Source organism: Hemicordylus capensis, chromosome 5, assembly GCF_027244095.1.
Source record: "Hemicordylus capensis ecotype Gifberg chromosome 5, rHemCap1.1.pri, whole genome shotgun sequence".
Classification (NCBI taxonomy): Eukaryota; Metazoa; Chordata; class Lepidosauria; order Squamata; family Cordylidae; genus Hemicordylus; species Hemicordylus capensis.
In genome coordinates, this window is record NC_069661.1 from 219,418,202 (window position 1) to 219,432,037 (window position 13,836).

The 13,836-nt window shown below is 48.8% G+C and overlaps 2 protein-coding genes across 15 annotated transcripts in view; one reads left to right on the forward strand and one right to left on the reverse strand.

The window, feature by feature from the left end:
• Nucleotides 1-13,836, forward strand: part of RAC2 (Rac family small GTPase 2) — a 206,188-nt gene that overhangs the window by 73,720 nt on the left and 118,632 nt on the right. The gene's annotated exons all lie outside the window — the stretch shown is intronic.
• Nucleotides 8,438-13,836, reverse strand: part of CYTH4 (cytohesin 4) — a 135,582-nt gene continuing 130,183 nt past the window's right edge. For 12 of the 14 annotated variants that reach the window (XM_053252396.1, XM_053252399.1, XM_053252393.1 and 9 more), the window contains 2 exons: nt 12,980-13,203; nt 8,438-9,733 (listed from right to left, as the gene is read on the reverse strand). In XM_053252396.1, the coding sequence (XP_053108371.1) occupies nt 9,661-9,733; nt 12,980-13,203 (297 nt within the window). In that variant the 3' untranslated portion in view covers nt 8,438-9,660. The remainder of the gene's footprint in view (nt 9,734-12,979; nt 13,204-13,836) is intronic. The other 2 variants (XM_053252394.1, XM_053252407.1) reach the window with 2 other exon arrangements.

Sequence of the window (13,836 nt, forward strand, 5' to 3'; positions counted from 1 at the left end):
TACCCCCACCCCTGGAGATCATGGCCAATGGCTGCTGTCCCGGAGACGTGATGATGCCTTGCCCACAGTCTGGCAATGTGAACACTATGGAGCTTGCTGGGATGCAGACTTAGTGGACCAGGAAGAGGGAGGGGCTCCCCTGCCCTGAAAACAGAAGTTGCTGGACTGTGGCTGGATGAATGTTTTTGATGCGATTCACGGTTTGAAAAATTAACCGAGGTTTCGGCAACCTCCAGTTCTGCGTTACATGTGAACGCGGACACTCAGAAAATGGGCCAGGCCAAATCTTCCAGTCTGCTTTCCAGGTTGTTTTCTCTTCATGTTCAAGACCATGTGGCAGGAAAGACTGGGGTGGGGAGGGAGGTTAGTACCAGGCCAACGGCAATATGCTGGGAAGATGACCTTGTACTCCCCCTGAACCCATGGTCTCACCTCCAGCGCAGTTCCTGGCCAGGAAGGGAACTAAGGGGTTGGGTTGGCTACTTGGAGGCTGGAACAGGCGCCTACCTACCTGGTTACAGCTTGTTCTGAGGTCGAGGAGTGGATGAATGAGGCTTCTTTAAACAATGGAGGCCTTTAGAAATAATTGATTCAAGCTGTAAGACCACAATATACTGTGACTGAATTTTCTGACATTTTGCTATAAAGTTCCAATCTGGTGGATGGGGGAGTGAAAAGGGGAGCAAAAAAATTTTTTTTGGAGGGGGAGACACCTACTATCCCTTGGAGACATCCCTGATGGAGGTTTGAAAATCTCAACTTAACTTAATAGCTAGGCGGAACTGCCTTTGGATTGTTTTCATGAAAGGCGAAATACAAATTTAATAATAAACAATTTTTTTAAAATGCTGGACTTTGCCCTTGGAGATTTGAATTCAAATCCCCCTGTGGTGCAGGCCTCCCTGAAACAGTTCTGCATGTGCTGCTTTATTGTTCCGTGTACTCTGACACCGGGAAAGAGCTCATATTCCCCCTATTAGATAATCTCCCAGGAAGAGCTGACCCCTTTTATCTGAATTTCTGTCTCGAGGATCAAGATGATAAGATTACTAAAGTGGTGGCTAAATTCTTCTATGTTGCTATTAGATTAAGATCCTGCTTAAGATCCAAATTTTAGGAGCCACTGTTTACTACTGTGTACTATACTATTGTTGGTATGTTTTGTTTTTAATCTTTCTTATTTTGTATGTTTTATGTATGGCCTATGGCCGCAATAAATTGAATTGAATTGAATTCAAATCCCCTCTCAGCCATGAAGCCTGCTGGGTGATTTTGGGCCAGGCACTCTAGCTTTAGTCCCATGGTATGTTCAATGCATGTACCAAGTGTATACCGTGTAGGCATGGTACAGATCTGTATACACCTTCACATCTTATGTTACACACACACAAAGCTGTACATGTCCTGTCTGTACTTTGCATTTGAGGAGGCCTGTATCCAGGTTCACTTTTAAAATGAACTCATCATGTACTGTTATTCACCCAAACCAATGTCATGTATATGGCAGCACCAGCTTAACACTGGTATACACCTGAAGCAAACAAATCCCAGCCGCTGCCCCCCTTCCCCTTGGACCCACCCACCAGTCAGAGCCAATGCCACCCTGACCTATTGCTGGCCCCACACCCTGCCTCACTGCCCTGATACCGCCTCCTCCCCCCCCCGCCCCGCTTCCCGCATCACTGCCAGCCCTTTGCCTGCTGGCTTCACTTTTTACCCTGCTGTGATGCTTTGAAAATACCAGCAAGCATTGCTCCACTTGCTCTCTTTCTCCCTCGGCACCAACAGGTTTGGTGCTGGATGGAAGGGAGAGAGAAAGAGCAAGAGAGCGAGAATGTGGATGTTTGCAAAGCATCCCAGTGGAGAGTGACGAGAGGCCAGCTGGCAAAGCAGCTGCCCCCACCGCCATTGCTGGATGAAGGTTCCACACAGCCACCGCAGTGAACATAGGAACATAGGAAACTGCCATATACTGAGTCCGACCATTGGTCTATCTAGCTCAGTATTGTCTTCACAGACTGGCAGCGGCTTCTCCAAGGTTGCAGGCAGGAATCTCTCTCAGCCCTATCTTGGAGAAGCCAGGGAGGGAACTTGGAACCTTCTGCTCTTCCCAGAGTGGCTCCATCCCCTGAGGGGGATATCTTACAGTGCTCACCCATGTAGTCTCCCATTCATATGCAACCAGGGCAGACCCTGCTTAGCTATGGGGACAAGTCATGCTTGCTACCACAAGACCAGCTCTCCTCTAAGAGGCAGAGGTAAGGGGAAAGAAGGCCAGACCTGCAAGGAAAGCAGGGGTGAGGCCAATGAGGGGGCTGGGAAAGCCCACAGTCAAGGGCAGAGGAGGAGGAGGAGGAGAAGCAGCGGCAGGTGGACGATGCCTGGCTGGAGGGTGGGTGCCTGCACTCACCACCCTGTGGTATGTTCGCCACCTGAAGCCATTGCTTCACCTTCCTTGTAGGGAAGCCGCCCCTGCTGCACAAACACCTGCACATGTATACCAGAGGATGTCTGAATCGTGCTTTCTTTTCAGTTAAATCTACCTCACAGGGTTGACAACCCTTCAGGTTCAGAGGAGGAGAGCTGGTCTTGGGGTCGCAAGCATGGGTTGTCTCCTTTGCTAAGCAGGGTCCACACTGGTTTGCACTTGATTGGGAGACTACATGTGTGAGCAGCACTGGAAGATGTCCCCCTAGAGGGTGGGGCTGCTCTGGGAAGAGCGCCTGCCAGCTTGCATGCAGATGGTTCCAAGTTCCCTCCATCCCTGGCATCTCCAAGATAGGGCTGAGAGAGATTCCTGCCGGCAACCTTGGAGAAGCCACTGCCTGTCTGTGAAGACAATACTGAGCTAGATGGACCTATGCTCTGACTCAGTATATGGCAGCTTCCTATGTTCCTAGGCAGGGGTGTAGCTATAATTGAGTGAAACGGTTCAAAGAACATGGAGCCTCCAGCAACCAAGGTCCCCCCAACTCCACCCATCCCTATTTTCTTCATTATCTTCCTCACTCAGAGGGGCCACCAGAGAGAGGGGTGAACATGGGCCCCCTCTCCCCTAGCCATGCACCTGTTCCTAGTAGAGGGGGCAGATGTATGTGTGAGAAAAGGCAGTTTTTGAAGATGCAATGACAGAGAGCTGTGGGTTGGCCAACAGCAAAGTCCCTTGGGGTGCAGCGTCTCTCTCTGGGCATTTGATAGTAGAGTGGCTCTCTTGTAGGGATGCCTGCCTCCACAGGTGGCATATTTGCAATAGTTCCTTTGCTTACAAATATACAAGCAGAACTCTCTGTCTTCTACAGAAAGCCAAGCCTAGGAGTGCTGCCGCTGGGAATTCTGAGCATTCAGAAGAGTGGGAAGTTTTTGACAGTGCAGAGCACACATTGCAAGACATGAAAAATTAGCTTTCTTGTCAATGAGCCCTTGGAGATCAAAGAAATGGCTCGTTCACCTCCTCTGCTCAGCCTGTGGAATAAGAAACTCTTGCCAGCCCCACATTCCTTCTCTTTGTATCCATGTGAACTACAAGAGAACTGGGTGACCTCCTGCCCTCCACAGCCTTTCATATCCCTCCTCTTTTGCATCACTTGCTCGTCCGACACATACATAAAATGGAAGGACAGAAGAAACCACCCACCTGGCATGATCGACTAAGGCTTCCAAGGAAATGCAGAACAAGGGATGCAGGCTCCAAAGAAGACTTGCTACTGTGACAGGTCTCCAGAACAACACTCCAAGCTGTGCGAGGTTTGTGTGCCGTTAACAGCTGCATCACAGGCAGAAATCCAACCGGTGAAAACATTTCTCAGCATGTCGATAGGGTGATGGAGAAAGCTTCGATGGTTGCATTCCTACTGACTACAACAACAAATATTTCTATCCGCTTTGCAACAAAAGTACTGAGAGTGGTTTACATAGATCAGTGTTCTTCATGGTAAGGTCCGGGGCGGGGGTGGGGGCAGTGATAGCCCCCATCAACCTTGTGTGGCTCCCTGACTACAGTAATTGTTTGTTGGCCAGCAACGACCACTGGAGCAATGCTGTGCTGGGGCCAGAAGTGCTCTTACCCCTGGACTTTGGGACCAAAGTCCAGGGGCCTCCACAGCCCCTGGGAACCCCCAAATCCTCTTTAGTCTACCCTGGGTGGTTTGGTCGCCTGGGTGGAGCATAATTATGCTTAATTTGCCAGGGAGGGAGGCCTCCAAAGGCCTTTAGGTCCAGGCTCCAAAATGACCTAGTGCCATTGACCAAATGACCTAGGTGCCTAGGTGCTGGGGCTAGACAGGGCCAGTTGCTTCCCTCACTGCTAAGTATAAGCAAGTCACTACATTAAAAGGGCCTCTTGGCTCAGTTAACAGCATATGCAGTTGTTAAAGACATAGCAGCCCTTTAAATGTGTTGCCTTGCAGGTGGATTTTAGCCTTGCTAAAACCCATTTTAGACATTCAACATCGCTCAGGGGGAAAGGGAAGCACCCAAACCGATCATGCTACCTGGGATGAATTCTGGCAGCAGCAGCCTCTAGGAAGAAGCAAAGAACCGCAGCCAGACTGCTTGTGCCCCTAAGAATAGCTCCTCATTATGCAGCCGCCAGCAAAAAAAACCAACAAAAAACCTTGTGCTAGTGTATAGCCTAAACATTGCAAAGAGTGTCTGGTTTGGAGCCAGGCTAGTAAAGGTGCTGCTGGCCTATCCAACCTTCAAGGATTTATTTCTACTTGAGTAAAATACTCTGCCCTTGCCGTTCGCTGCTTAGCCAGCCTGAAGCCTATAGGGGTTTCAGCTGGTGAGTGTGCCCGTGTGGTGGGTTTGTTCTTTTGCCAGGAGAAGGCCTGTGACATGCACTAACCACCGAAATAAATAAATAAAGCCGTGAGTGCATCGTCGTCATTAGAGGCAAGAAAGAGCAGCGCACTGCCGTCATCAGAAGAAAACCTCCATGTTCCTTCTCCCGGGCCTGCACGTGCCTTGACTCTAAGATACATTCTTTCTGCCTCTTGGAATTAATTCAACTGCCCTGTTGCATTGGCAAAGGGAGGAAGAAAAAATATAGACGAAGTGGCTGCGCAGTGCTCCCGTGGTGGATTTCCTTGTGGACAGAGCCCCCTTCAGGAGGAGAGGCGAGAAAGGAGAGCTGGGATTGCAGATAAAACTCGAGAAGGCAGGGGAGAAAAGCCAGGAAATGGGGATCGGCTCTCTGCCAAACAGAAAAGCAAAGAAGAGAAGCCACTGCAAATGGAGATAGGGAGATCAGCCAAGATCTCCAGGATGTGTCGTCCTCTCCAGGTCTTGCATTTATTAGTTTTCTGGACACCACCATTGCATAGTGGATATTATGATCAGGACTGCTTGTACTCCACACCCACCCACTCTCCCATCCAAAATCTGCTGGGGAAGTACCATAGCCCAGTGGAAGAGCATCTGCTTTGCATGATGGAGGCCCCCAGTTCAATTCCTTGGTGTCTCCAGCTAGGGCTAGGAAATATCCATTTGAAGCCCTGGAGGGCTGCTGCTAGCCAGGGGCTGACTTGGTGCATAAGGGCAATGGTGCCTCAATACACTGGTGCCACCTCTGCTGTGTACAAATATGGCACCAAATATTTATATACCACTTTTCAACCAAGGTACCCAAAGCGGTCTGCATAGAGATAGATAGATAGATAGATAGATAGATAGATAGATAGATAGATAGATAGATAGATAGATAGATAGATAGATATGGCTCCCTGTCCCCAGATGGCTCTTAAAAGAAACAAGGTAAACACCAGCAACAGCCATTTGAGGGACGCTGTGCTGGGGATGGACAGGGACAATTGCTCTCCCCCAGATAAATAAAGAGAATCTCTATTTTTAAAAGGCTCCTCTCTGCTCATTTAGCAGGGGCGCAGGGTGTACACAGACGCAGCAGTGCCACTGTCCCAACTGGGTGCTTTCCAGACTGTGCGGGAGAAAGTGGGGTAAAAGCCGACAGCTAGCCCGAATGTTTTGAAGCCAATTAGAGTTAGCTGCTTCAGATTTTACACCACTACCTCCCTCACTGAGGCTTTGAGGAGAAAGAGAGAGAGAGAGGGAGTAGCAACCCCTCACCCCGCACCAATCTGCATTCAGGGCACTTCCCTGAGGGAGAAGGTGAGGAGGGGCAGGTGACTGACAGCTTACCCTCCCCCTGCCCCCCCCCAGTGAATTTGCGCAAGGGCTGCGGACTTGTACAAAAAAGAAGAAGAAATCGGCAACACACACACTGCTAAAAGCAAGCCACACTTTTACAGCTGCAATCCTATGCACTCTTACCTTGGAGGAAGCCCATTGAACAAAATCATTTACTTCTGAGTAATCCCAGCATGCCTGCAAACTGTTCTCAAAACTCAGAAAACCAGCTACTATTTCACCACACACACGCAACGTTTTAACCCTGAAACGTCAAGATAAGATCCGAAACAGGCTGTGGCTATGCAGACGCACCTTGCTGTTCCCATCTACAAGACGGTGTCAAAACCCTGATCATACGAACAGACAGCAAGCCTATACATAGTAAAGCAGGGAAGAGCCCCCTCTTTGCAGGGAAGAGCCGCTCCTGGCTGGTGCTACAAACGCAGCACCAGCCTTAGTTTAGTGCCCGAAGGGGCCGCGCGGCCCCCACGTCTGACGTCGGGGAGCACGCTCCGCGGGGAAGCGTGTTGGGGCCACTCTCGCGGCTCCTGATTGGTCACCGGCCCGGGTTCTTTGAACCCGTTGGCCCAATGGTGGCTCTGCCCCTGCTCAATTGCCAGAAGGCCCACCCCAGTCCTCCCCATCTCAACGAGGGAGAGGAAGGGAAATAAATGCTGTCAGGCAGCAAATGCTGCCTGCAATGAGAAGGGGAGAGCTCGCTTGGGCTATCCCAAGCCCAGGCCACGCCCCCTTTGTGTGTGACATCACGTGCATGGGGTGTGTGACTCGGGCTTAGGATAGCTCGAGTGAGCTCTCCTCCTCTCATTTCAGGCAGCATTTGCTGCCTGACAGCATTTGTTTCCCTTCCTCTCCCTCACTGGAGGCAGAGGAAGGGAAATAAATGCTCCTCGCGGGAGGCAAAGGAAGGGAAATAAATGCTGTAAGGCAGCATTTGAAATGAGAAGGGGAAAGCTCTTTGGGGGCTCTCCAGAGCCTGAGCCATACCCCCGTGCGTGTGATGTCACACACACGGGGTGTCACTGTCGGGGCCTCTGGGCTTGGTGGAACAGAGGTCGCCATTTGGCTGGCTCCGCTACTGATCCCCATGCTTACTCCCTTTTGCCACAGTGGGATAAACCACAAGGATGCAGCTTGCCAGTTGGTACAGCATATGCTGCTCTGTTACCCATGAGCATCATGTCAGTCCTTGTAGGCAATACTGAGCTAGGTGGATCAGTGGTCTGACTTGGTATAGGGCAGCTACCTTTGCAATATCATACCCAAAGTCTGCACCAAGTAACTCAAAATCTGAGTTAAGCAAAGTTGGTTTCTACTGCCTGTATAAATCCTGCCAATTGAGCATATTTTTTTCCTTTTGGATCATTTATTCTGTGCTGCTCGCAGTTGAGAAAAGTCAACAGCTTTGCTGGGCACAGCTGTCCTGCCCCTTCCAAATCTTATCTCACCACGTGTGGCTTCTAAGATATCAGTGGGCATTGTCCATGCCCTTCCGAGCAGGACTTGGCAAGCAGAAGGGCTAGAAATTTGCATCCTATCAAAGGACAACAACAACAATATGAAAATGGAGATTCTGAGGAAGCTCAGTTCTGCATCCAGTGTTATGTGTATCTGTTCTGCACTGCTGTGAGCTTGTGGCAAACGTGACACTTTGATTAGTGTTGTGTCTATCATTTCTCTGTTGAAATTTGACTACTCGTGTCATGCTCTGAATAGATATTGGCAACTTAGCTTATTTATTCACAGAATTATATACAGTTCTGTGTTAGGGCTCCTTACCCAGGTCTAAAACAAGGTTTTTCCTACTCTAAGGGAAGGGTTTAAAGACTTGGTTGTCCTGAAGGGGACAGTGCACAATCTCCTGTGCCTAGATACAACACAATTTCTATAGAATTTGTTGTTAGTTTTGCAATCCTTCTATCACAGATTGTCACAGTAACCCTGAGGTCAGTCAGTAATACTCTTAACCTCACCTCCTCCTCTGCAAAATTGGAATGAGTGACTTGCTCAAGGTCACTCAGTGGGCCAGTGGCAGAGGTGCGATTCCAAATGGAGATCTTAATCCCACTCCTCTTATCCACTGGCCTATGTCTTCTGTGTCCTTAGGTGGCATCAAGCTAATTTGAAAACAGCCAGGTGGTAGATCTGGCCTACAAAATGCTGGGACTCATCAGATTAAAAGGAATGAGAACAACAGAAGTATAACACGCCTACTGCTTCTGTTTGGTGTTGATAAAACAAAACAAGACTGCAAACATAAAAGACGGCAAGATGTTTTTCCACATATTTATTTCAAAAGAAAACTTGGCATTTATCCATCTGTTTGATGACCACCACCCCACACCTGCCCCCCCCCATAGGATCAGTGCATGTGCGTATGCGGTGAGTATGCATTGGAACAAATTTTTTTGTATCCACCTTTTCATTCTTGAAAGGATTTGCCATGTGCCAGTTTTTCCTTTGCTCATGGTTATAATTTACATGGCACATCTGATTCACAAAGTGCTTTGTGCTATATGTATCGCTCTCACAACAACCCAGTGAAGTAGGTACTCTTATACCCATTGTATGGATGAGAAACTGAGGCTGATAGTAAGTTATTTACCTGAGGCTGCAGAAAGCATCACGGCAGAGGTGGAACTTGAATCCAGGTCTCCTAGCTCTGGACTAGTGACTCACTCACTCAGTCCAACATATGATGACCAAGGCATACTACCTTGTGCTAGCACAATTCCTGTCTGTTCCAGCACTGCCAGGGAAGCCAGCTAGAAGATCAGAGGCACTAGCCACTCTCTGCATGTTCACTTTAAAGTCAGGCTAGCTGGAAGGTTCTGTCCTGAGAAGCCACATCTGGCAGCAGTTCCACAGGCCAAGCTCAGTGAGTCAATAATATTAAAAATATTATACTATATTATTAAAAATGCATATTATGGCCCAACTCTACATCATTTCCCCCATCCTGCCAGCTGTCCTTCACACCGCTATTCCAAAATGAATTCACTCCATTATATATTATATATATTCCAACTGCACCATTAGGGATACATTAGAACATGTTGGCCAGGATTGCATGTGCAGAAGTCTTTTCTGCTTACTTAGTATTCATTCAGGGGCCTGGATTTTTCTTAATATACAAAAGACATGGCCACTGCTCTGGAAATGTTAAGAGGACTCCCCTATCCCCCCCACCCCGCTCCCGCCCATCCTCCAGGTTCCATCTGATCAGGCTTGGTGATCAAGGAACACAGGCATCCAAATCTCACTCTATATAAGGTAAATACTAAGAGCTGCTGTCTGTACACACAAGAGGGCCATAATTCCTGCAACAGTCTCCATTTCTTCAGATGCTGGCCCAGGGAGTAGAAAGAGAAGGCAGTTCATCATTGGTCTTTTGGTTATCTTTCTGTCTCAGACAGGAATTTTGGGGTACCTTGGTTTCCTTTGCTGACAATTTTCAGCAGGAGGCAATATTCTTGAAATAAACGTTAGCGGAGATCATTTCTTGCTGGCGATCTTTTTCTTACGAGCGGCGACTAGGTCATAGAAGGGGTCTTGAGTGATGCTGGTTCTGGAATAAAGAAAAATAGGATTGGAATTCAGGGCTTGGCTTTTTCTTTTCTAAAGCAAAGTATTGATCACTCTCTGAGCCTACAGAAGAATCTCTGGACTCGAAGCTGCAATCAGAAGTGCCCCTAGGTAATTTTAGATCCTGGACTTAAAGGCCTTTGGAGGGCCCCCCGCCCCTGCAAATTAAGGATTAGCATGCTCGGCCAGGTGACCACACCACCCGGGGGGAGGGTAGGAGGATTTGGGGCCCCCCAGGTGCTGTGGAGGCCCTGGACTTCAGCCTAGAAGTCCAGGGGTAAGAGCGCTTCTGGCTGCAATGGGCCAAAAAAGAGCTCTGTGGAATTTCAGTGCCCACAGTTGCTGAATGTCAGCTGCTGGGCGGGAAAAAAACAAGAGAAGAGGGTTGTAGCTTTTGTGCCCTTATGGACTTCCAGGATGCATCTGGCTGGCCATTGCGGGAAGAAGTGCACTGGACTTGACAGACCTTTGGTCGGATCTATCAGGGCTCTTTTTATATTCTTATGACAGAAGCTAAGAGGCTTAGGTGATTTAAAGGGCTGTTACAAACAATGACACCTATACTGGGCAACAGTGATATAGGGAGATGTTGAAAGGCATCATTTCATATTGCACGGGAGAAGGCACTGGTAAACTACTCCTGTATTCTACCAAGAAAATCACATGGAATGTGATTGCTAGGAGTCGATACCGACTTGACAGCACAATCTTTAATCAATCTTTACAAACAATGAAAACACACCAAGTCAGATCCAGACTACTAAAGCAGGTGTGTAACATGAGCTGTGTGCTGACTTCTGAGGACCATGACTAGCTGCGTGTTGCCCATCGGTATGCAGTGGGAAGGGCAAATTTCATGATTCTTACCTTCCCCTCAAATGCTTGACTAATAAGCAGAAGGTTGCCAGTTCAAATCCCCTCTGGTACTGTATTGGGCAGCAACGATATAGGAAGATGCTGAAAGGCATCATCTCATACTGCATGGGAGGAGGCAATGGTAAACCCCTCCTGTATTCTACCAAAAGGAAACCACAGGGCTCTGTGGGCATCAGGAGTCAAAATCGACTTGACAGCACGCTTACCTTCCCCTCAGATCTCCCTGTAAGAAATATGTCCCTGAGGGTTGTGCTGCCCTAAGGGACATACTTCTTTGCACTGCAGAATGTGTGTTGCAAATGTCACCCATAGGAACACAGGAACATAGGAAGCTGCCATATACTGAGTCAGACCATTGGTCTATTTAGCTCAGTATTGTCTTCACAGACTGGCAGCGGCTTCTCCAAGGTTGCAGGTAGGAATCTCTTTCAGCCCTATCTTGGAGAAGCTAGGGAGGGAACTTGAAAACCTTATGCTCTTCCCAGAGCAACTTCATCCCCTGAGGGGAATATCTTGCAGTGCTCACACATCAAGTCTCCCATTCATATGCAACCAGGGCAGACCCTGCTTAGCTTTGGGGACAAGTCATGCTTGCTACCACAAGACCAGCTCTCCCATTGCTCCTTCTTCCAGAAGTGTTCTGCAACACATGGAAACATGTTCCTGAGGGCTGTGTGACCCTCAGGGACAAAGTTACAGGACACTCTGAGGAGAAGGTAGGAACCCTGAATTTTGTCCTCCCCACTGCACACAGCCTTGGTGGGAAAGGTTGCCAAAGTGGGCACACAGCTCTCTGTTCCATGGCAGCTTTGGTTGTGTAGATCTGAGCCACCACCTTTTCACCTGGAAAAGCAATAGGCTGCACTGATGACCAGAGGTTTAGCTTGGAAGCCAAATTTGGGGGACAAGGAAGTACTAATGAAGGGATGTGGCAGCGGCTGAAAAAGAACAACACCCAAATTATTTTTTTCAGACTCACAACATACCTCTGTTGAATGTGGATTGTGTGTTTTTGTCAGCACTCCTTTAATCCCTCCTGCCCCTGGTACTCTAATCACTTTGATGAACGTGGGTAAAATGTTTTGCCTGAACTTCAAGATGTGCTGTCAGTTGTCTGTACTGATCTATTCCTGACAACATTCACCACCAAAATCTTCTTACTTGTGATCCCAGTATTTTTAAAAATATCCTCAGTGCAAATGCAAGTGTTATGCCTGCTTCTCCCATGCATTTTCCTCACTTGTTGCATTAACTTCCATGTGTGAATGGGCCACCATAGGTTCAACATAATAAGCAAAACTTTTACATCCACTCAAGCACAATTCTTTGCTGTGGAGTCAGTTCACATATGTAGCTGTCAGACACCTCACAGGTGATGAGAAATCAAATGATGAACAAACATGTGTGCAGTTCATGGATGTGTGAGCTACACCTTAGATCCATATCAGACTCCAGATTTTTGTTCTAATTTGTATTTATTCCATGTTTATTCCAACTAGGGATGTGAACAAAACTGGCCAGGCCAGTTCAGTTTGAATCGGAACCGGATTCAACTTGGCTAGGTTCTAGTCGACTGTCGAACCGGTTCTGGGGATCTACTGGCAAAGTAAAATCCAGTGATGATTCCCCTTTACCAGTAAAGGGGCAGAGGGGGTTTCCTAAACCTACAGTGGGCAGGAGAGAAGCCATTTAATACTTACCAATACTAGTGGCAGCAGTGGGGGAGGTGGTGGCTCCCCCTCCCCCGTTGGCCTCCCCCAGAGCCCTAGTTTGGGCAGGGCCGGCGGTGGCCTGGGATACTCTCGGGAAGGCTGGTGGGGGTGGGGGTGGGAGCTGCATCGCCCCCACTAGCCCCCCGCAGTACTGTTAAGTATTAAATGACTCCCCTCCTTTTCCCTCTAGGTTTAGGGAACCCCCCTGCCCCTTTACTGGTAAAGGGGAATCCGGTAAGTAAACCCCGTGAACCGGCTTGGTTTGAACTTGGACTAGCTGAAGCTGGTCTGGTTCGACCCTGAACCCATCGAACTGACCCGATTCGACGTCAAGCCTGGCTTGAACCGAGCTGGCTCACACACCCCTAATTCCATCCTTTCTCCAAGGCAGCAGACTGCAGGGTGCTTTCCCTCCCTCATTTTGCAGTCACAACAGAGCTGTGAGGTAGGTCAGGCTGAGAAAGTGTGACTGGCCCAAAGTCACCCAACAAGTTTCATGGCTGAGTGAGGATTTGAACCCAGGTCCCCCCTGTACTAGTCCAACACACTAATCACTGTGCCACACTGGCTCTCAAAGACTCACACTAATTGAGGTAAACCTCCCATACATCTTGTTTCTGAGCATTTCCCATCCAACTTGCCCTGCTGCGTTCATCTCTTCCCATGTCATCATTATGCCCTCATATAATCCCATTGTCTTCCTCTCCCACCGTATTGATTCAATCCACAGGTTGCGCTCTTCTGGTGAGGCTGCAGAGATCTTGTAGGACTGGTGCTTGCCTTCAACCACCTTTCCATCTCCATCAGTCTTGCAGGCTTTGATCTTCTGTCCCTTGCAGTTTGCATTAAAGAGCTCAAAACAATTCTGAGAGGGGAGAATGCAGAAGGGGGTTAGAGGTGGAGGATCAGCAGTGGTACAAATTCTGGTGTGTATGTGTTAACCTAAAGCACACGCTTTAGGTTAAAGCAGAAAAGGCACCACCCTTTATATCTTCACATCCAAACACTGAGGCTCTTCTCATGATGGGGGAAAACTGGGCTAAAGGAGCCCAGCTCAGTTTTCCCCCATCATGAGAACCACCAGGCTCATGGGTGAGCCTGGTGGTTCTCTGGCAGCTAGCCCGCCAAAGAAGCCCTTCCCGTAACCCAGGTTAGTGGAGCAAGCACTCCACTAACCCAGGTTTTCTGGTTGTGTGCAGCTGCAGCACGGCTCCTTGCCACAGCGACTCATGAGGAGACCCCTGCCGGGAGGCTGAAACAAGCCTCCTGTTCCTGGGGGTCTTGCATGGGGCATCCTGGAACTTCTGGGGACCATGCGGCCTCCAATCTCTGCAGCCTCCACTGGCTCTGTCATGGAGCCAGCAGTCATGTGGGCGGCCAATCTGGCCTCCCAGGGCTTGAAGGCTGCTTGTCTGTGGGGAGAGCAGGTTAAGCCCGCTCTCCCCACAGACCCACCTGAAGCTCTTCTCACTGGTTGTGAGAAAAGAGCCACTGAAAT